This window comes from Zootoca vivipara, chromosome 7 (genome assembly GCF_963506605.1).
Source record: "Zootoca vivipara chromosome 7, rZooViv1.1, whole genome shotgun sequence".
Lineage (NCBI taxonomy): Eukaryota > Metazoa > Chordata > Lepidosauria > Squamata > Lacertidae > Zootoca > Zootoca vivipara.
In genome coordinates, this window is record NC_083282.1 from 53250966 (window position 1) to 53274607 (window position 23642).

Genomic DNA, 23642 nt, shown 5'->3' on the forward strand with positions numbered 1-23642 from the left:
TTCTCTGCCATTGGCTCCCTCCGCGAGTTGAGGCTGCACAGAAAGCTCTGTAATTAGGACCCCTGGCGGACACAGAAGAGGAGCCCGTTTCCTGGGCGAGGAGCCGCTGCGAGGAAAAGACGCAGCAAAGAAAAAGGAGCGGGAGGGAGGGAGAGAGGGAGGGGGAGTCCGGACACCCCTCGTTTGTTTCCCTGGTTTCGTTTCGCTCCCCGGCATTAAAAGTTCCCACCGCGGGCTGAGCCGGGAGGACTCCTGTTGCCAAGGCAGGTGGAGCGCGCGGGGAAAGAGCTCTTCGCCGCCTCCGCCCCAGAAGCGGAGCCGAAGCGAAAAGGCAGCGTCGAGGGCGCGACGCGCGGGCGACTGGCTCCTGCCGCTGCGTCCGCCTCTTGCGTTCCATCAGGAAGGAGCCGAGCCCGGGGGGGAATCCAGGGCGGCAGCAGGTAATGAAAGTGTCCGGGGTGGCTTTCCGCTGAGGCCGGCGGTTTCCTGAGGGGGCCACTCTCGGCGCCCCCTCCCGGGAAGCTTGGGGGCTGTGCGGAGGGGGAAGCAGCGGGCTGGGCTGCTGGTTTCCTGGTAAAGGAAAGGGACGTGAGACGCCGCCTGTGTCCCGAAAGCTTGTTAGTCTTTCTTAGCTGGAGGAGCACCTGCTCTCCTGGCAGAAGGGGCCTGGGGTGTTGGGTCAATCCCCGGCGTCACCAGGTAGGCCTGGGGGAGACACCCCCGTTGATACCCTGGAGAACAGCTGCCGGTCAGTGTAGGCAGTACTGAGCTAGAGGGAGCCGTGGTTTGAGGCTGGGTATGAAGTGGTTCAATCCGGCTGTGCAGCTTTACCAAAGTGCCGAAACAAGGGGGTAATAAGGCTCTGTTAAAATCAGTGCAATTGTTGGACAGGCTCTGGATTGCACCAGCATCCTGGAGGTCTTGTGTCTGGAGAGAGAGATAGTCTGGGATAAGGGATAATCCTTTTAAAATACAGTAAGGGACATCTGCTGATGTTTCTTTTTTCCCAGAGTGTTGTTGCAAGCATCAAACTATTTAAAGCTGCAACCTTTACATGGGAGTAAGAGCTCCCTCGGAGCTCAATGGAATTTCGAGCCTGGTAAGTAAGAATAACATTTCAATCCTAATTGGTCACAAATATCACATTTCGTTTACTTGGGATTACAGGTTGCATCTTTAGTCCTCTTCTAAATCTTTTGTTGCAAGTGAGTGTGTACCTTGGAGGCTGCCTGTAAAAGTGTTTCCTGCCTTGATAGTTACTGAAAACAGAACCAGATGATGATAATTTGGATGAGAAAGAAATATTTCTTCGTTATCCCTCACCTGTGGACAGAAATAAAAAAAACATGCAAAATCTTTCCCCTCTTTGTGGCTCCATAGGGTACAAGTTACGTTAACGTGTGGCTGCACCCATGTCTGTTTCATTGCATATACAGGAACATGTTGCCAGCTGGAACCTCCTCTAGCATGCGCATGGAGCAAAACTTGTGCATCCACCACATGTGTATGCATAAGACCGGTAGAAGACATGTTAGTGTGACAGCAGCACACAATCTGAAAAGTATGACCCAGGGGGCATTGCAGTAAAGTCAAAGATGCTGGGGTACATTTTCTTAATAGATTGCACATTGTCTGGTTGGTAACTTCAGAATATTGCAGCCTTGGAAGGAACACACATAGGGTGCATGTGAGTTTCAGTACAGAGGATATACCCATGTAGAATTTGTGCATTTGTGAAATATGCCCCTTTCAAAAGGTGAGTCTGTAGCCTTTTATTCCTAAAGCAGCCTTTGCCAACCTTGTGCCCTCCAGATGTTTTTGGACTACAACTCTCATCCATTCTAGGCTGGGGGGTGATGGGAGTTGCGGTCCAAAATAAATAGAGGGCATTAAATTGGTAAAGGTTAGGGTTAGGGTTGACATAGAAACTACTTTCTCTCTGTTACAGAGTTTAAAATAAAATATGGAAAAGATAATGAATAGACTGACAGGTGTATGTAAATGTTAGGTAGTTGTTTTGAGTATGAGGTCTGCTGAGATTTGTGACTACAGTGCTGAGTCTAATTGTATTCAGGTGCATGGTGATCTGTCCTGGGCAATCTACATTATTGAGAGGTGCATCTGCTGGTGCAGGACTGATAGGGGACCTGAAATAATGTCAATGTGTCTGCCAGGTTTTTCTGTTATAATGTTGGTGTGTCTGCCAGGTTTTTCTGTTATTGCACCAAAAAGAATTCTGATAATTTAAGAAGTACAATTAATACTTCCTTTAGGGAAACAGGAGCTGTCAGGGCTTTAGTTTAAGCTTGCTTGAAGTTTTAAAACCTGGAAATCTTTCCCTTCAATTCAGATAAGGGAAGGAAGGCTGGCTCTGCTTACTCCGACTTCCCTTTTAACTGCATTCTGCACATGCTCAGGGGGTGTTCTTTCTCAGATTCATCACATGTTCCCAGAATGGGCCCTATCAATGAAACAAGTTTAGAGTTGAAACTAGGGTGGGGAACATCAGACCTGGGGGTGAAATGTGCCCCCCCCAAGCCTCTCTATCTGGCCCTTGGGACTCTGCAGGCCACACACCCTCCCTAAGCTCCCCCAGCCCTTGCTGGCTCTGCTTTGCATCCTCCTTAAGTGTTTTTGTCTGGCAGGACTATGTCCTTGGAAGTAGGATCATGCTGCTTGCTTGCTTGCTTGCTTGCTTGCCTGGATGAAGAGCAGAAAGGATTGTATAAAGGTTTAATCTGCATTCATTGCTCCACCATCTTTTGCTTCTGACACCACCCGCTACTGGCTTGTGGCTCTTTTGCTGGAAAAGATTCTCCACTTCTGATGTAAACCCTGGTGGTCACCTTCTCGGGTTAAGCCTGGGCATAATGTGTCCCACTGCTATGGATGCATGGGAGGGGGTCTACTAATGTACATATTACCTATGTCAATTCTATTTTAGGAAGATTTCTGTTGGAGAGTAGACTAACATCGATCAGGCTCCTCAGTTAAGTCTGTAATGTCAAGGTCAATCCCTTCCCCACAGCCAGATAGTTCTAACTGAGATTTGTGCTATTCGCAGGGGGAGCAGCCAATAAACAATTTTTCCCAGAATTAAAAAGTCAGTGCCCAGGCTACAGATAAATTTGTAAATATCATTAGCCTCCTCCATGATAATATCGCAGATAATAATGGCTCTCAAAGTGAACCATTCACAGTGGGATCAGGTGTTAAACAGGGTTGTGTTATTGCCCCAACTCTATTCATTATTTTCATTGCCATGATCCTACACTTTTTCAAAAGGAAACTCCCCACCAGAGTAGAAATCATATATCGAACAGATGGAAAGCTCTTCAATCTGAGCAGGCTGAAAGCAAAGAGTAAGGTTATCGTAACTTCCGTCATAGAGCTTCAGTATGCTAATGACAACGCAGTGTGTGCATGCTCAGAGGATGACCTCCAAACCATCCTAAATATCTTTGCAGAAGCTTACGAAAAGCTTGACCTATCACTCAACATCCAAAAAACCAAAGTGCTGCACCAACTAGTACAAAATAACCCCTCTGCAGTGCCACAAATCCAACTCAATGGTGTAACGTTGGAAAATGTTGATCCTTTCTCCTACCTAGGCAGTTATCTTTCCACAAGGGCCAACATTTATGCCGAAATCCAGCATCGCCTGAGCTCTGCAGAGTATTTGAGGGCCGGGACATTCACAGGGAAACCAAAATGCTTGTTTACAAAGCTATTGTACTACCAACCTTACTGTATACTTGTGAAACATGGACCACTTATAAATGCCATCTCCAGCTCCTCGAAAGATTTCATCAATGGTGTCTCCGAAAAAAATTACACATCACTTGGGAAGACAGGTGAACTAATATCAGTGTACTGAAAGAAGCAAATATCACCAGTGTTGAAGCAGTGATTCTTCCAACATCAACTATGTTGGACTGGTCATGTTGTGCGGATGCCTGATTATCTTATTCCAAAGCAACTACTCTATTCCGAACTTAAAAATGGAAAGTGTAATGCTGGTGGTCAACAAAAGAGGTTTAAAGACTGTCTCTCAAGGCAAATCTTTTAAAATGTAGTATAAACACTGACAACTGGGAAACACTGGCCTGCGAGCGCTCCAGTTGGAGAACAGCCTTTACCAAAGGTGTCATGGGCTTTGAAGACATTCGAACTCCAGACGCAAGGGAGAAACATGCTAAGAAGAAGGCACACTTGGCAAATCCACACCATGATCAACTCCCGCCCGGAAACCAATGTCCCCACTGTGGAAGGACGTGTGGATCCAGAATTGGCCTCCACAGTCACTTACGGACTCATTGTTAAAACCGTGTTTATGGAAGACAATCTTACTCGGCTATGAGTGATCGCCAAAGAAGAAGCAGCCCAGGCTAAAATTTAACAACCCAAATTCAGAACTATTGAGGGTTTTTCCCCTGTAGGATGCTGGTGGAAAGGGGAAGCCCACAATCCAAAAGCACACATAATTCCATGTTGGTCAAGGGTAACTAAGTAAGACTTATTCTGAGTAAGCCTGTTTAGAATCAGTCTGCATTAACCCTATTAAAAGCTGGAGGCAATCTTTAGGCTGCAGATAGGATGTGTGCATGGAGTTAAATGTTCTTCAAAACTCCCTGCAAATTCACCTTCCAAAGGAAAAAGCTCCCGTCTAGCCCTCTGCCTGATGTGCTAATTTTCTTCATGCAAGGAGATTACATGGGAAAGCATTCAAAAATACAATCCCTTATGTGTAGTCATCAGCAGTAAAGCCCTAAGAGGACACTGCTATATGATATAGATTAGCCACTAATAGTGCAATCCTAATCATGGGTGGGATCCTGTTCTCTCATTCCATGACTGAAAAGATTTACGTGTGTGTAACAGCACTTCCCTCCCTTCTCCTGCCATGAGTCCCCCGTGCCCTCCCCAAATCTGTTCTCGAGTGGTAAGGAAATCTCAAGAACAGATTAGGGGGTTAGGCAGAGGAAAAGGAGTGGGTTTCATTGTTGAAGCAGAAATAATTTTGTTTATGGAGTGAATCAGGTAGCACCACTTTAGATACAATTCCATGCCTACTCAGAAATACCGGTAAGTCCTATTTTGAGTAGACATGGTAATTGTGCTTTCAGACATTGCAATCAACAGCAGCAGGTGTATGATTGTTCACTGTAGGTAATTCACAAAATCAAGATTCAGAGGTTGTTATCACAAGGTAGTTACAGTATCCTGAATACTATTTTCCATCCACACAAGCAAATAATTCTAGACTATTCTAGCCATACCCCTTTGCTGTCCACTGAGTATTCTAAATATCAGTGGTTAAGTTTGGGGCACCCAAAGAGATAATCCCAACTTTTTTTTTTAGTGAAAAATACAACATGAAAAAGAAGTGAGTCCAAAGTTTTTTGTATTGTTGGGAGTGGTTGCTCTTTGTCAAAATGTTTCATCTAATTTATTGTAGTAGTCGTAATAATAATAATAATAATAATAATAATAATAATCCATTCTCCAACTGCCACCAGATACTCACACAGGACCTTCACTGCTTTCACTGGTTCAGATTTGAAGGAGAGGTAGAGCTGGGTATCATTTGCATACTGGTGAATGCCCCCCCCCCAACTGATTGTATAGATAAAAAAGTGCTTTTGAGGTTATTACTGTTCTTGTGTTGCAACTTCAAGGTCTCATGGTAATTTTGAATGTCATGTTGTCTTCCCCCTTATGCTGTTTCTTTATTACGCTATCCTAGCATAGAGGTGTGTTGGGGTCTGTCTACCCTGCAGCCTCAGCCTCTTCCTGCTAGGGGTGGTGTCAGTTGGGGTTCATCATGCAAAGATTTGCATCTGTTCTCCAGTTGGCATTCGCTCTGCTTCCCCACCCCAGCTACAATTCTCTTTTTTTTATTGCAGAACATTATTGTTTCTGATTTATACAAATCTGTTCTATTTGCTTTGGGGAAAATTTGTTCCTTTTTGAAGAGATACAGTTTGGCATGAGATAAGACCACACTGATACCACACCCAGGCTGATTACAGCTGTAAACTGAAAACATTGTTTTCAGGATGATGTTTCGGACCATGGGGGGTGCTGCATGCCACATTGCAGCTCTGAAAGTCAAATGCAGGTCAGGATGGAAATTAACCTTTCCTTTCCACACATTGGGGGCCAGAAGCACAGCCTTCAATTCATAGCACTAGGTGGGAGTCATGGGAAAACACAGCAGATTGTGAGCATGAGCACAATTTCCTCTGGTGATGCATTATGGATGCTTGTGCTGCTAGGGATTGTAGATATGAAATAACACCTGCCCTGTGTTTTGTCCAGAGATACTTCTCACAGTTTCGACTCTTCTTTTCCATCCTTCCTTCCTTCTGATTCAGTGAATCCAGGTCTTCCCCAGGTACCAAGGATTCATGTGATGACAATTGTTGTTTTTGCTGCATATGGCTTTGCTGCTTGTCAAGAGAAGACCAATGTTTTTCATCACATTGTGGTCTGGGAGGCAGGTATACCTGTGTATTCTAGTAGGCAGGAATAGTATGATGTACATCAGAGGAGGTTTATTTAGAGTTAGGCTTTCTTATTGGAGGCTACAAAACAGTAAAGTAGAACATTCTTGCCATCAACTCTAGCACGTGAGGGGGCCAGTTTAATTAAATTGTATACAGTCGTACCTTGGATCCCAAAAGCCTTGCAAGTAGAACGTTTTGGCTCCTGAACATTGCAAACCTGGAAGTGAGTGTTCCGGCTTGCAAACGTTCTTTGGAACCCAAACATCTGATGGGGCTTCCACAGCTTCCAAGTGGCTGCAGGAGTTTGGTTTCCGAACGTTTTGGAAGTCAAACGGACTTTTGAGGTACCACTGATGATGGGGGTGGAAGTAATTTGGAAGTGGAGTAGGAGAACATGGTGAAGGAAGACATGAATAATTGGCATTAATAATTGTATTAATCGGATAAAATTGTTGTTATAATGAGGCTGCTATTGGAACAATATTGGAAAATCAATAAAAATATATTTTTAAGAACATTCTCGCCGTTTTGCATGGATAATCTACAGAATGGATTTTCATGTTATACCTTTATAATAAGGGCAATGCAGATCAACAGGGAAATTCCTGATATAGTTTCTCCATCTCCTTGATCAGTTTGGTTGCTATTTTCTGAACCTTTCCAACTGTATAAAGATCCTTTCTGGGTGCGGTAACCAGAAATGTACAGAATATTTCAAATGCAGTTGCACCATAGATTTGTGTAATTGCTTTTTAAGACAGTGGTTTTCAACCAGTGTGCCGTGACACTTTGGGGTTCCTTGAATGGTGGTCAGGATTGTTCTTAATTGTGTCTTGTGTCTTGGAGCAGCACTGCCTCTGCTTGCTGCTCCAATCCTGTTATTCCAGTGTTTGGCCTACAGGTTTCTAATCAGACTTATTTTTGCTAAGTTCATTGTCTTCAGCATTGTTTCCTCTGAGCATAGGCTGTCCTGGAAAATCCTGTAGATGGATATTAAATTTAGTGATGGGGTGGAAGTAATTTGGAAGTGGAGTAGGAGGACATGGTGAAGGAAGACATATGCTGATATAAAATAACAATTTCTCTTTATACTGTTCATATGGTTTGTTTGTTTTTTAAATGTACTTTTGGTGGTGCTGGCTACTTTGGGTTTTCATTTTGAAAGGAAGATGGGATCTAAAGTGGGAAAAGGAGTAAATTTAGTAAAGGAAGCCATTCCCTTTGAGCTGGTAGGCAGGATGGAATTTACTAATTACCAGGACTGATTACAAAGAATTGTCAGCAGCCAACAGCCGGCATGATTGATTAGTCACATAAAACCATTGAGTTAGAAGCACATGAAAGGATTAATTCTCACGGAAGGATAGTCGCCAGATTAAGCCAGATGGTAACACAGTTTTGTTTATTCTTTCAGCTTCGTGTTGTGGGTTCACAACATTTTTGATGAGTTACACTTTCTCCCCAGCCACCCCTGAATTAAAATTGGAAGCACATTTCACCCTCACATTGCAGAAGATTTATTTTAGTTTATACAGGCGACAACCATTCCGTGCAGGGGTTCCATTCCTTTACTCTGTGTGCATTGGCGTAGCTTGTATAAGTGCCCTCCCCATCCCACTTTGCCCCCGTTCTTCCTTCCTGCGGGTCCAACCCATGTGTCTGCGATTACGCGTCAATTGGATGCATCTAAAATGGTCGTGTCTATATAAGAATAAAGGTTATCCACCCTCAGCAATGTTTCTGGATGAGTTCCTGCTGTAGGCATTACTTTTGACTCAAAGAACAATGATTTAGGGCCATCTTCTCTGAGACTGGATTCATCTGCTATGTGCCTGCATCATGAGTGACTGAATGAGCAGGTACACCTGATGGCAGAGGCATGGCTGAATCACCATGCGCCAGCACAAGCTACTTGGAAACCGATAATCTCTTGGGTGGGTACTTGACTCTCTCAAGATCCCTTGATTTCACTGATTTATTTCTCACAGCATCTCGTTCTCCAATCACCATAGCACACAGTTTTCAGAATACCTGTTTTTAATGAGTGCTACTAAAGCTTTCTAGCTTTATGGCACTGTTGGAGATCATCTGAGCCATAAGCAAAGCAAGTAGTGCAGCTGTCATTGCCACTTCTGACCAGGTGGGAAAGCTTGGGTTTTTCCATTGCTCAGTCAACCTACTTTGTCATGAGAGAATGGATGGGGTGCGCTTAAAACAGGTGTAATAATTCTTCATATATGTGACCCGCTGAATCCCAGTCCAGTGCTGGCTGAGCTCCAGTCTAGTAAAACATCCTTTGTCATGGGGCATTATGATAGGGATGATACTCCCAGCTAGGAATTATCCACTAATGGTGTTCTAGGACTATTAGAGATTTATTATTTTTCCTTCCAGCTATTTAAATACCATAAACTATGGTGTGGGAAAGCACAAGCTGTTTAAAGTTGTTCTTTTAATTTGTATTTTTGCTTTTGGACCCATGATGGTATTTATAGGTGAGGACCCAGGGTAGCAAGGCTGGTCTTGCCCGTATGTTATGAATACAATGTGCAAGCTGTTTCAAGTGTGGATCCCCCTTGCTCACGACATGGACTCTCTTCACATATGGCAGTGATCCACCTGGCAACCTGTTGTATGCATTACAGATGCTGCGTAAAAAAAGCTGTCAACTGAAAGCTGTCTCAAGTGGCTGTCATGTGACAATTGTATAAAGTCAACAATTGCCTTCATGTTTTGTGGGTGGTCAAGGTGTATGGAGCTTTTAGTTTTGATCCAAGGCCCCATCCTGCAGAAATCTACTTGCAGAGAGAATGGACATGGTGTGCTGTAGTGTGCTGAATTCATAACTGGAAAAGCTTTGAAGCAAAACAGATGTAGGGAGATAAGTGAGGTTTTTATTCTATTCAAATCTCTCAACAATTTGCTGAACAAGATTGCATCTCTTGAATCCCTGTTGAATATGCATTTTGTGGTGCAAGGTTCCTCTCACCTGCATGATTACACCACCACCTTTGCATGATAATGCCCTCCTGGTGAAATCAAGCCGGGCTTCGTTTTTACATGTTAAAATGTACTGGACTTGGAGAGAGATGTGATATACAGCTAGACAAACCTTAACATGGTTATTTCTTGGAATCCAGAGAAAGAGCAGTCTCCCATGCCTTTTATTTCTTAGCTAGCACTTTAAAGATTAACAACTGTATTATGATGTAATTTGTGTGTTTTTCATCAAATGAATGAAGTGTAATCCTAAATTAGCAAGTGGAGGGGGGATGTAGAGGAGTGAGATCAGATGGAAATTAAACACAAAAAGAACAGACACTGGAAATTACCTGAAAGCAAAATTCTTAGGGTCATCAGTCAACAAAGCACTACAGTGGTACCTCGGTTTATGAACACAATTGGTTCCGGAAGTCTGTTCATAAACTGAAGCATTCATAAACTGAAGCAAACTTTCCCATTGAAGGTAATGGAAAGTGGATTAATCTGTTCCAGACGGGTCCGCGGAGTACTCAACCTGAAGCGTACTTAACCCAAAGCATGGGCGTAATTGGTTCCGGAAGTCTGTTCATAAACTGAAGCGTTCATAAACTGAAGTGAACTTTCCCATTGAAAGTAATGAAAAGTGAATTAATCCGTTCCAGATAGGTCTGCGGTGTTCGTAAACCGAAAGTTCGTAAACCGAGGTGTTCATAAACCGAGGTTCCACTGTATTGGTGATGCTGCCATTGGTAAACTAGTTAACAAAAGCAGTTTGGTGATAAATTCCCAGTCTTGATTACAGCGACAGCTTACAGAATTTAATTGTCTGATAAAATGTATTTCAGTGGTTCCCTGCTGAAGTTTCCCTTCCCTTCAAAGTTCCTTTATTCAATATGGCCATCTTAGAAAGTGCCCTGGTGGGATTACATTTTAGGCTTTTGCTTCATGCAGTCTGGTGGAGATATGTTGGTCTTTATGGTGCCACAAGACTGTTGGTCTTTATGGTGCCACAAGACTAGGGGATGTGTGTATACGCAGCCTAACATGACTACCCTTCTGGAAACTCCTAAGTTATCTGTGCTACTACTGCATTCTGGGAAGTAAGGTGCTGGGAACCAGCAAAAAATAACTGAACTTTTTGTTTTCCCTCCTGTTTGCTAGCTAATTTGCTGAGTTAATTATTGACCCAGGTGCACAGCAGCATAACCCGAGCTCTCTGTGTTAATTACATTGGAAGAGGCAGCTCTGAGCCAAAGACAGGCATGTGTGGCTAGACCTAAGAAAAATAACAGCCTGCTTATTAGGCCAAGGGATTCCAGTTTGAGGCTGAAGTTGAAAGTTTCCAGCTTGGATCTTCCGTTCTCTAAGCTGCAGTTTGCTCCTTCAGGTGTCTAGTTGCTTTTGCACAGTGTGCTACCAATATGCCCAGTGTGCTTCTGTGAATGGTGTTGAAAAGGGCGAGAGTAATGGTATAACAGGAGTGTAAAGGTGAATTTGTGCAAAGTTGTTTTCAGTCTTATGGGAGCTAACAAAAGAGGTCAGGGAATATTTTTCTTAAAGTACAAAGCACTTGGGGTGTGTGTGTGTGTGTGTTTAAACTATAAAATAGACTTTCTAGAACCCCTCTGAGTGTGGCTCAGTGAAATGTCCCTTAAACAACCTTCTGCATGAAGCAAGCCCTCCAGAAGTTTGTTGCCTACAGTTTCCATCCTCCTTGACCATTGGCCATGCTGGCTGGGGCTGATGAGAATTGGAGTCCAACATTCATTCAGAGGGCAGCAGGCTGTGGAAGGCTGTCTTTATATCAGACAGAACTCCTGTGTGTCTGCCTCTCTGACTGGAGAAGGAATTTTGTGCTAGTTAGACAGAAGGAGCTTTCACATCCCTGGATGCTGAAACAGTATCCTTGTTGTTGTATATGATCTTGTCACCTCCTTCCACTCTTTTTCTAAAAGCATGGCTGCTGATCATTCCTCATGACTCTGTTGCATCTAACCCTTCCCCAGCCCCCATCCAGAATCATCTCTTTTCTCTCTCTCTCCCTCCCCTCTTCATTTGGAGCTGGGACAGGAAATCTAGCTGGAGAGTGTCAGACTCTGGGAAGGCATCCAAGCAATCACAGCAGTTGAACTGAGCCATCAAACTGCAATCTCTCTTTTGTTTTGGAAACAGATACAAGGGAGGAAGGAAATGAGCAAGTTCTGGAAAAGAGGACTGGGAGATGAGTCCACTTCTTTCCATGGTGTAACCATTAACCAGGAAAGCTACCCAGTGTGAGCCCCCCAGTGCCCCAAGCTTCAGGGAATGATTAACACTGCAGGTTTGTAAGGGTGTGGAGGGGGAAAATATTTCCCCGCCCACAGAGGGGAAGAATAGATTACAGCTCATCCTAATGCCCAAAGTCAAAGTGTGCCTGACTCCTGAAAATGAATTTATGGGCAGCAGCAGCATACTTGGCTTGCAATTATGGCAACACTAGAGAAAATTTGTGGATTTATACAGCAGAGTTAGCTCTGACTCACACAACCTTTTTGAGCAGATTCTATGGCAGCCTCATCTGAATTAGCACAGTCACAGTGTTGATAGGTTTGCTACACACCCAGATGCCAGCATACATATCAGCAACTGTATAACATTTTGCACACAATGGTAATGGATTTTGCTGGTGATCTGGGCATGTGCCAAGCATATGAAGGCAACCAGTCACAACACGAACATGAAAAGTGTGTTGAGTGAAATTTCTATCCCGCCTCTCAAATCCCTGAGGAGGCTTAAAGACTAAATAAAAATAATTGCAGCAAATCGGTGGTATTGAAACCCTAAAGTAGCAAAAATAAAACCGCAGCTAGATTTCCAAAGGCTTCCCTAAAATGGCAGGCTTTGCAAAGCACGAGGCCTAGTTAACACAAGCAACAAATGTTCCTGGACTTTACCATTTCATACTGCAGGCAGGGGATGCCAGAGAGACAAGTTCCAGCTTAGCCTTCTCTCACATCCCAACCCCCAAAACAGAAAAGCATTCAACCATCCAATCTCCCTTCCACAATCTGAAGTGGTACAGGTCTGCTAGTTTTGCACTTCATTGATTGCTTGTGTAAACTATTTGGCTTTACATCAAGGGGGTAGGGGAGAAAAGGTTTTAACCCTTATCACAAAGGAAAGTTATCAAGGGTTCATCCAAACTTTCAGCAGTTTTTAACACCCTTTATTCTTTTTTAAAAATCCTTTAAAAAACTTGTTTCTTGGATTATAAAAGTACATACAGCATCTGTGTTTTCCACTTCTGAAGGTCCTTTCTCAGAAAAACAGAACCCTTATATTTTGATGTAACAGTGCCATCTAGAGTGTCTGGGGTTTCAAACTAAGGTGGCAGTGGAAAAGAAGACAGGGGCTTCTGCACCTTGTAACAGTTGGGGAAAACTGACAAGCCACCTCTGCTGGAATTCTGTCTTCTACACAACTGTTAAAGTTCACCTGGTCACCCTCTTTAGAACCCCTGCAAGGAATTCCTAAATGGACCAATATCCTGGGTTTTATTTCCAATACAGAACATCTTTCTAGTGAAATGCTTTTCATACACTGTCCAGCTGGTCTACACTGGCTAGTTGTTCTGTAATGGAAGTTCAGAACTATTAAGAAAATGGAACCAGCGTCTCACTAACTTTCTGGTTGGCTACTTATACCAATGTCATCAACCATCTTGTCCTCTGTCGTCCCCTTCTCCTAGTGTCCTCCATTTTTCCCAACATCAGGGTCTTTTCCAGGGAGTCTTCTCTTCTCATGATGTGGCCAAAGTATTGGAGCCTCAGCTTCAGGATCTGTCATTCCAGTGAGCACTCAGGGCTGATTTCCTTAAGAATGGATAGGTTTGATCTTCTTTCAGTCCATGGGACTCTCAAGAGTCTCCTTCAGCACCATAATTCAAAAGCATCAATTCTTCAGCGACCAGCCTTCTTTATGGCCCAGCTCTCATTTCCATACTTGCCTGGTGTGCTCTGGTCCATGGGCTCACGAAGAGTCGGACACGACTAAATGACTGAACAACAACAACCAATGACATCAGAGACAGATAGCTTCTTTCTCCATTGGTTCACACCAGTGGTTGCTTCGCTTGTGCCTCTGCCCAGCCCTGTCACAATTCACTGCTGGCTCATACTGCATTCTTTCTAAGGAAATAGGTCTCAACTTCCTATGAAGGTGTGAAGTATTTTCTTAGTTGCCTTTTCTCCATAGAGTAAAGATGCTCTGTAGGGACTTGCACTTTTTCTCTGAACATGTTTTCTGCATCTTTTTTTAGCATTCATCTCAGGGTCCCAACACTATTCAAGTAAGTAAAACCCAAGGCACTTAAGAAGGTAAAAGGTAAAATATAGCTAGGTCATATTGGTCTTTTTATTTTGAAAATCTGTGTGTGATTTGTTGCCTTCATTTTCCCCCAATGAGCATTCTTACAGTACACATGACTAAGTCCATCAGGTGATACAAAAAATACAGTAGCACCTGAACTCTTAACCCCTTGCTAGTTATGGAAGCAAATCTCCAAAATTTTGTGCAGCACTTGGGAGGGTCCCGGTTGCAGGAGCCAATGCAGCACAGTGTTCTTCTGGATATAGCAATATTTTGGTTGTGGTCTTATTTGTACTGCATTAACTCTCTAGAGTTAAAGATAAAGGGACCCCTGACCATTAGGTCCAGTTGCGGACAACTCTGGGGTTGCGGTGCTCATCTCGCTTTATTGGCCAAGGGAGCCGATGTACAGCTTCCGGGTCATGTGGCCAGCATGACTAAGCCACTTCTGGCGAACCAGATCAGCGCACGGAAACGCTGTTTACTTTCCCGCCGGAGTGGTACCTATTTATCTACTTGCACTTTGATGTGCTTTTGAACTGCTAGGTGGGCAGGAGCAGGGACCGAGCAATGGGAGCTCACCCTGTTGCGGGGATTCGAACCGCCGACCTTCTGATCGGCAAGCCCTAGGCTCTGTGGTTTACCAAATGATCCTGCTATAGTTTTAATGCTCCTAAAGTTCTCAGTGATGCTTCCCATTGAACACATGAATGAACGGGATGCTCACAATCATTGCTGACTTTGCTATGTGCATTTGGAGAGTCTATCCAAGAGGGCCCAGTCACTTCACACAGGCACTTCTTTTCCAGCGCTTCCGTTCTGCTGATGTCTCAACCAAGCCCTACTTGGTCCCAGAGAGAGAAAGCTCCATGCGGTGGAACACTGGCATACCTTCTACCTGCTTCATCTTCAGACAGTGATTCTGGCTGCGCCCTGGAAGATTACTCGGGGCCTATCACAGAAATTCCCCCAGCAGAGGTAAGGCAGAACTTGATGATATATTTTATATGGAAGACTGTTCTAAATGTTGCAATAGTTTTTTCCTGGAAATTTCATGGCAAGTTGGCCTTTTCTCCATTTTCATCACTTCTGATTGCTGACAATGACAAGGCGGCTGTTGATTATTTTACTTCCCTCTGGGTTTAGAAACCAAAAGCACCCAGGGCAATTCCAGACAACCTTTTTTATTGAGCATTCATCTTGATTTGTTTGCAGGTAGATTAGACAGTGTTGTCTATTTAATGAGCGAACTCCTTCTTATATGTCTGTGGAGAGGTTAGATGACATTGCATCAAAACAAGTTGTTGTTCCACACTTTCCACTGCCTTTCCTCACCACTTCCCTTGTTGCTAAAATTCCATTCTTTTGGTTAGGTGGTTTTGTTGCACAAAACTCCCAATCAACTGTAATTGTGCAATCTGAATTTGATAGCATGTGATTCAGCTCCACCCCAAAACAGCAACAGCCTGGAAGTGCCCTCAGATCTGTTCCATCAGCGCCTACCTTTTCTGGGTTCTGATTCCATGGAAAGAAGAGTTGTGGGTAGGGCAGTCAAAAACAGCAGAGCAAATTTGGCTGCGTATTGCTGCTTGCCCAAGTACAAATGCAGCAGAGAAAGGTTAGCTTTTGAGAAACACAGCCTTTTGGGGGATAGGTTTCTATTCTGTGAATGCATGCTAATGCAGACGAATGCTAAGCCAGCTCTCCTCTCCTTATTCTGCCAGTTCCTTTTCATTAGTCCTTCAGCAGGAGACCCAGTTCCATTGGGCTTTACCCTTTCCCACGGGAAACATCTCAGATCTCCAGCCAACTCTGCCAGGGGGAGGGTTAGGGAAGACAGCGGTGCAAGCAGGCATTGTTCCCCAAACTCATATAGGGAAAACACAACTCCATCTCTGCTTCTCAATCTTGTTTGCTTTTGCAGGTGTCACCAAACTTTGACTCTCACTTATCAGATGCAGTCCCTGCTGCCACCCAGAACCAGCTCCGCATCAAAACTCTCCTTCAGCAGCTGCCCCCGCAAGACTGCGATGTAAGATTCTTGGACCTCCCATCCTGTCTTCATTAGGCAATCTTGCCTTGGTTGGAAAAACTGATTAAAACTCTACTCTTTTACAGACCACAAATAGTTGGGTACTCGTTTTATGCACTAATGTTAACACAGCCAGTGCCTCTAAAGTGTTTTGGGACAGATTTGTGCTCTTATTTATTGTCTTGGAACCACACTGTAATTCTAATTAAAGTCTAACCACACAGCTTCATAGTTATTCTATGGAAATACTGCAAAAGAAGCCCCTTTATAAGTGATGGTAAGGGTGTAACATTGGTCGAGTTCAATTCTTATACCTTCATATCCTTCCCCTAATGGAATAAGACAGGTAAAGGGTGCTACTGGGGAGGAAGAACAGGAAACAAAGGTTGACTTATTTAGCCCTTGCTGTTTGTTCCCCAAATTTAGCACTCAGAAATTTATAGACTGTGTACTTGTTTCTGCACTTGCTGATCCCCTTGGGATCATACTCCCATCACAAATTCTTTGTTGCCTCAAAGGTTTTGTAGCTCGAATGACATACTAGGACCAGTAAGACAAAGTTTGCTATAAATACTGTACTAATGGAAGGCTTTATAAGACACACCAATTAGGAAGCTAGACAGAACAGCTACAGGAAACTCCTGACTCCACCTGTCAGAGTCTGCTGCCACCTAGTGACTGGACCATGCAGTGGCACTGTCCACACAAATAAGTTCTCCTTGCACTCTGTTTGAAAGACTGGCTCAATTAAACCCAATAGTGCAATGCCTTTGTTCTTTTAAAATCTTAGAGATGTATGTGATGGACAAACACATCCCAAGGCACTAAGGAAAGTCAGTTAGCCTGCAGTCGGATTCAACATACTTGTTAGAAGTCAGTCCCATTGAGCACAGTGGGGCTTGCTGAATAGATATGTGCAGAATTGCATGTGTTAAGAGTTGGGTGACAGGTGTTTACAGTATTAGGATTTACTATTAGAAATAAAGTAGAATTTATTTGATGTCCAGTTCTTCTGAAATCAATTGTGGATTATTTGATAGCAGCTATCTGCCTGAAGAAAATCTGAATGCTCTTTTGGTTCTTGACACAATCTTATGCTTTTATTTAAGGCAAGATATTGCCCATCCATTGGTGAGGAGGAAAGGGAGCGGCTACAGACATTTGCTGCACAGCGACGGCAGGAATCCCTGGGACAGGGAGTCACATGCCTGGTGCCCCCCACAACTCATGGATGCTTTTGTAAAAAGGTGAGCCATCCTTACCTTAAAACTGGACACTAGTGTTCTCATGACTGTGAGATGCCCTAGTCTAAGATCTGGGTTTGCTTTCCCCTGGCTGAGCATAAGAACTGGAGAAGATTGACACTACACACACATTTTCTACGGATTGCCATTTGCTCCAGTTGAGCTTTAAAGAGTGGGTTTTAGTGGAGAAAGGTCCAAAGCTGTAAGCTGCCTAAAAATGCTGTATACCACCCAGAGTGGCTGAGGAAACCCAGCCAGATGGGTGGAGTATAAATAATAAAATTATTACTATTAAGCAAAAAAAAAGGGGGGGGACTCTTGGATGCAGAACTTTAAAGTGCGGACTGTGCCAGGAAAGGTAACTGTGGATAAGCCTTTTATTATGTATTAATTTTCACTAATGTCAGGAAACTTGGAAACCTGTTGCAAGGCAGAAATACACAATATTTAACGAAAAACTTTTTCACAAAAAATTGTTGAAACTAAAAAGTTGAAACCCCCCCCCCCAAAAAAAGGCTAATAAGAGGGTATCACATGTCCATGAAGATCACAACCTGGGTTGTGGGTAGCCAGTAATATTGTATTGCAGGAAGAGCAGATAACTATGCACCATACCATAGATAAAAAGGTCCTTTCTGCTTGATTTACAGTGTGGTAAGAGGTTGATCAGAGGTGAAAAGGGTGTGTATGCACCTAAGCTGGGAAACCAGAGCTACTGGCATCCTGCCTGTTTTGTCTGTCACACATGCCACCAGCCCCTAGTAGATCTCATCTACTTCCAGCGAGATGGGAAGATCTATTGTGGCCGGCACCACGCAGAATTCTTCCGCCCACGCTGTGCTTCATGTGATCAAGTAGGTATACGCATATAAAAACACTTGGGGTCTTGTGCCAATTCCTAATTTCTGCTTGAAACTATTGGTGATCTTAATCTACCACCTTCAATCTGGTTAGGACTTGCAATGAAAGATGGAAAACTTCATAGGGATTGCAAGATTTATTTCCAGAGATCAGCAGTCACCTTTTTTATAATCTCCACCTATCCACAATGAGGTGATTATTTGCTGTCTCCAAAAGACCAACATTTTCTCTCTGTGGTAAGGTAAAGAACCCCTGGACAGTTAAGTCCAGTCAAAGGTGACTATGGGGTTGTGGTGCTCATCTCGCTTCAGGCCGAGGGAGCTAGCATTTGTCCACAGACAGTTTTCCGGGTCATGTAGCCAGCATGGTTAAACCGCTTCTGGTGCAACGGGACACAGAGACAAGTGCCAGAGCGCATGGAAATGCCGTTTACCTTCCTGCCGCAGTGGTAGCTATTTATCTACTTGCACTGACTTGCTTTCAAACTGCTAGGTTGGCAGAAGCTGGGACAGAGCAATGAGAGCTCACTCTGTTGCGGGGATTCGAACCACCAACCTTCCAATCGGCAAGCCCAAGAGGCTCTGGTTTGGATCACAGCACCACCCGCATCCCTTTTACCTTTCTCTGTAGTGAGAAGTATCAATTAAAATGATGTTATATTGTAAGCAGGGAGATGAGGGGAAATGAAGTTTAATCCACCTTGTGCATTCTTTGAGAATCCCATGGAGGCCTCCAGATTGCGTGGAGGAGCCCTCCCAAATTTAATCTGAAAAGTGCTATAGTGGTATCTTACAGCAGGCCCACTGTGGTATGACCTGCTAAAGGCACAAAACTTGTGGGTTCAGTTCCAGACCACCATAATAAAGCAAATATTGCAATAAAGCGAGACACACCATTTTGGGGGGTTTCCCAGTGCATATAAAAGTTGAATTTACACTATACTGCAGTCTATTAAGCCTGGACCCCTGGCTGTGGGTGTAGAAGGGTGAAAACCCACCTCCAGCCCTAGCAAACTCCATTGCTGTGGTGCTGCGGGGTTTCCTTCCACAGGAAGTGGCTGGGTTGCTCACAGCTGCAGCTGCAGCTGCGTCTTTGTAAGAAGCAATATCTGCAAAGTACAACAAAGCGAAGCAACAAAACTAGGTCTGCGTGTATATACTAGGCTTGGGGCTAGTGCTATGCATTCTGCATTTCCACAAAATTAATACCCAAGTTTGAAAATCTGTTGTTTTTATGAGAGCTGGTGTTTAAATGTCTGTAGTTGCGAAGTTAAGTTAGAAATTGTGTAGGCTGAATTTGGTGAAATCTTCAAGCCTTAAAATTCCAGTAGCCAGGAAATAAAGGCTACAGCACAGTTCCCATTAAGGGGAAAATCAAAATAAAACAATATGTGAATAAATATATTATGTTTCCATAATGTGTTCAGTTCAGATAAATTTCTTTTGGGCCAGAGTATGTGCAGTCTTGCTTTTAGGCCCAGTAACGATGCTGCCGATTTTGCTGAACATAGTATTTTCTTGCTCTACAATTACAAAGGTGCCCCAGAGAATTCAGGCATTGTACCCTTAAATTAGGGGCCAGAAAGCATCCCTCAGTACACTGGATGCTTGATATCTGGCATTCTGTCTCTTTAGCTGATCTTCACCTCGGAGTGCATGGAGGCAGAAGGCATGCGCTGGCATGAAGAGCACTTTTGCTGCCTGGAGTGTGACTTGCCCCTGGGGGCACGGCGCTATGTCATGAAGGGTGGCCAGCCCTGCTGCTGTGCTTGCTTTGAGAGTCTGTACGCAGATGTCTGCCAAGCCTGTGGAGAGATCATTGGTAGGTACTGAGCATTTATGTCGTCTTGAATAGAATGCAGTAGTGTCTGGCTGGTCGTTGACAGATGGACCTTTTCTGTTGTAACTGCTGTCCTATACAGAGTAATATCCAGTGAACTCGATAACCTGTTGCTCACGTAACACAAAGCTAAACCATGCCTTTGCATGAAGCTGCCAGCAGGATATTACAGCTGCTTTGCTCTTCCTCTAGTCCTGCTGTGTACTGAGCCGTGGTTTGACTTACCATGTTTTTCACACATAACCTGGTGGTTTGTTTCGCTCCAGCCAAACCACCTAGGTTACGGCTCATGGTTTGTCTGAAATGTAACAAACCATAAAGCCAGGTTCAGATCCAAATAATGGATTGTCTCATAGCAATAGAACTGGAGAAGGAGCAAGTGGCTGTGATCTCCTCTCCAGGGGCCCACAAGTCTGTACACTGACTAAGCTCTGGCTTATGTTACTGTAGCATGCAAGATGAGCTGATGGATCTTCTGAGTGAGGTATTTCACTGCACTATTATTCTCCATGCATTTCACTAATCCCAAACCTTCTAAAATAGCGGCCACATTTGCAGTAATTGGTTTAATCATACATTGTATGATTTTACAAAGCTTTCCCCTGGTTATAAGCATTTAAATTAATCTTATAGTAATCAGACAGATTCTAAACCTTTCAGCCAATATTTTTTACAAAATTGGTAAATTTTACAAAAGTCCAGTCACACACCCCTCTTCAAACTAAAGAGGCAAACTGGTATATGAAGAAACATCAGTATGTAGCACCATTGGCACTACAACTTAACTCACTTTGTGAACAAGCAGCTGGATGGTAAAAGTTTAGCTTGTACCATGCAGGGGCTCCTGGTGGAAAATGGCCAAATTCATTTTCACCCTGTATTATCTTATCATCTTACTGTCTTAGCAATATGAAAGCCAGTTTTCCTTTTACTTCGTTTGGGGTCTGAAACATACCTGGACATATCCCCTGTGTGTGAGAGGACACATCAGCAATAAATGCAAACATGTGCTTTGTTCTGCTCTTGCAGGTGTCGACAGTGAGCAAGCCACCCTCCAAGGCCAGCACTGGCATGCCAAATCCTGCTGCTTCTGCTGCAGCATTTGCAAAAAAGCACTGCAAGGCCAGCTGGTCACTATTCACAATGGGCTTCTCTTCTGCTCTGAGGCCTGCAGCTTAGAGAAGGAATCGGCCTTGTCTTCCACTGGCTCAGATTCCTCAGACTCCGCTTTCACCTCTGTTCCATCCCCTGACTCAACACCCATCTCTAGAATTAGATACAGCAGCCCAGGCTGCTCCTCTGCAGCTGCAAGAACCAACCCTAATGCCTGCGAGGAAACAGCAGATTCAGATGGTAAGATGTCTGTGGTGATCAGCCTTCAGCAGCAGGGATAATGATATAGGCATATTTGAGCCAAACCAATAGAAGGTTCCCAAGTCCTATCCTTATTCTACTCCTAGTGCCGATTCCAGATTATTATTTTTAATGGTGGTGAGTCACTTGAGTAACTTACTCTGTTAGCTGCCCCTCACTGAGTGGGCTTCCTGCTGTAACCACAGCACATTTGCTTGCAATGAGGCCCAACCCACATCATTGCACATAAGGAAGGAGCAAGAGAGGCCTGCTTGGTCCTCCTTGCTCTTGTCAAGGCTCAACAGGTGACCACACAGCAAAGAGGGCACAGGGCTCAGCCCTGACGAGATTTGGGTTTCACTAGGTGCCAGATTGATTCCAGATAGCATCTCCGCCTGGTGACAGAAAAGTTTGATGTTTATGCTTCTACATGTCTGTTCCTGATGTTAAATTTATCTACGGTGGAGAAGGGGATCCTGTTGCCCATTAGATCAGGGCTTTTTTGGCTGCCCTCAGCAACACTGACACAGGTGACTTCTGTCTTGTCAGACCCAAGACCCACTATTAAAGCAAACATGTATTTGGGGATCCATTTCTTAATACTTTGCCATATATTTACATGGTGGTGGTACTGCTCCTGTTGCAACCCACCTTGGATTAAGACATGACCCACCAGTGCTCTAATATATGCTCATTCTTTATATTTCTAGCAATGGAAATGCTTCACACATCTGGGGATTCGCTGTGTCCCGAGTTCAGGAGCCAGGAAGAACCAAGGACTATTTTCCAAAACAGAACAGACTCCCAGCAGTTTGATAAATCTGAACTTCTGGCTGATTCTCCTCAAGCCGAGCGGGGAACCTCTGGCCCCTCCTCTAGGCTAGAGGTAGTTCACAGCACTGTCAGTTTGATGGAGAAACAACTGCTAGGGTCCACTTTCCCACTAACACCTCAGCAGCAAGCTGGAGATGATCACTCTAGGGGCAGCGTCTCCGAAGTGTGGATGAGGGACTTCTTGCAAATGCCACCCGAGGGCAGCACGGGCAAGCATGAAGCTGTGGTGGAACAAGATGACGCTTGGTGCCCTACTTGCTCATCCTCTTCAGATTCTGACTCTGAGCCAGATGGCTTCTTTTTCGGAAAGCCCATCCCAAAGCCTGGGGCCAGACGCATTGTCCTACCCGATATGGAGCAAGAGACACTTGGCAAAGGGATAGGGTGGGCGGCCAGAGCACGTGCAAGCAACAAACACTGCAGTATATGTTAGTTTGGGCTGGTGGGGAGGAGGGAGAAGAGAAAGAAAAAGTAGTTCTCAAATACCCGAAAAGTGTTGGGGCAGGGGGGAGAGGTGGAAATAGTGTCACAAGCAGACATCTTATGTAGCAATGTGGTTGATGGGTGCGTGTGCTGAAAAGTGAAAAATCATCCTCCCACAAGTGCAAAGCTGAGGAAGAACTGCAAATAAGCAGACCTGAGTGAGAAGCAAGACTCTCACATATACAGAGGTTTGCACTGCCAGTTTGGTCACATTGTGCATTTTCAGAGGCTTTAGAACTGGCATTTTCCTCCTCAAAGGCCTGCAGCTCCCCCTTCCCCCTTTTCTCTAGTTACACAGGGAAGAAACATGTAAAGATTAGTATAATTCAGCAGAGCCCTGTGGGCAGGACACTCTCAGCTTCTAAACTCTCTACTACAGCATGAATACATAAAGAAGCTCACTGGCCAGCATGTGAAACAAGGCTGTACCCCTTTGCACACATTTTGCACAAGTTCCAAGATCCTTCTTGCTCCCTACCAGCTTATCCTTCTGTATTTTCAGAAGGTGCAGCGGGAAGAATAAATAGGTTAACCCTGCCTTAATCATTGAATGCTTGACTTGGCAACTGTAAGCAGGATGCTAAAAAAGAATTATACAATTTTCTCTATAGTTGTCTGAACAGTGATAGTTCAGGGAAGACACACACAGCAAATAAAGGCAGCTCCGAGATATTTGTTGTCTCCATCAGTCATTTTTATTTAAAAAGATGTTTTTAAGTTCTCAGGAAACAAATGTAAAAACCATTTCACAAGATATTTGTTGTGGGTAGGGGGCTGCTAAAGCTTCTGCACTGGCAGGAATCCTCCATTTTTTTTCTTTGCCTATAATAGCAGGAGAGCCATAGTTAAAGAGAGATCTAAAAATGCAAAATTAGCCACCCTATTTGGAAATCTTGATGCAAGATTAAAGGGAAAACTCTTCCAATAGCTAACCCTAACAGGGTAGTATGCCAAAACCAACTTACCACTCCCATTCTAACTACACCAGCAATGAGTTTCTGACACCTTCAGAAGCCCCTAGGGTAGGTTAACACTTCTCAAAACAATCCACTTCTGAAAAAATGTCCTTATGAGGCGGTGCTCTTTTCTCCCATACTCTAAGCATCTGCACAATACTTTCAAGCTTTCTTACCTGTGCTGCTGCAGTCAAACCCCTTG

At 44.1% G+C, this 23642-nt stretch overlaps 2 protein-coding genes across 3 annotated transcripts in view; one reads left to right on the forward strand and one right to left on the reverse strand.

Annotated features, from left to right (window-relative positions):
• On the forward strand, window positions 1-23532 carry PRICKLE4 (prickle planar cell polarity protein 4). Of its 2 annotated transcripts, none has more exons than XM_035122176.2 (8): window positions 1-1099; window positions 14648-14816; window positions 15763-15870; window positions 16980-17117; window positions 17765-17968; window positions 19610-19796; window positions 20844-21167; window positions 21878-23532. In XM_035122176.2, exons 1-8 carry the CDS (start codon window positions 1083-1085, stop codon window positions 22432-22434), a joined length of 1704 nt encoding a protein of 567 aa, XP_034978067.2. In that variant the 5' UTR covers window positions 1-1082; the 3' UTR covers window positions 22435-23532. The 2 variants fall into 2 exon arrangements, with proteins under 2 accessions (XP_034978067.2, XP_034978068.2); XM_035122177.2 differs by having other exon boundaries at window positions 1-440.
• LOC118075194 (uncharacterized) overlaps window positions 23157-23642 on the reverse strand; it is a 45450-nt gene continuing 44964 nt past the window's right edge. The window contains exon 24 of the mRNA XM_060277048.1: window positions 23157-23306. The gene's annotated coding sequence lies outside the window, so the exon portion shown is untranslated. The remainder of the gene's footprint in view (window positions 23307-23642) is intronic.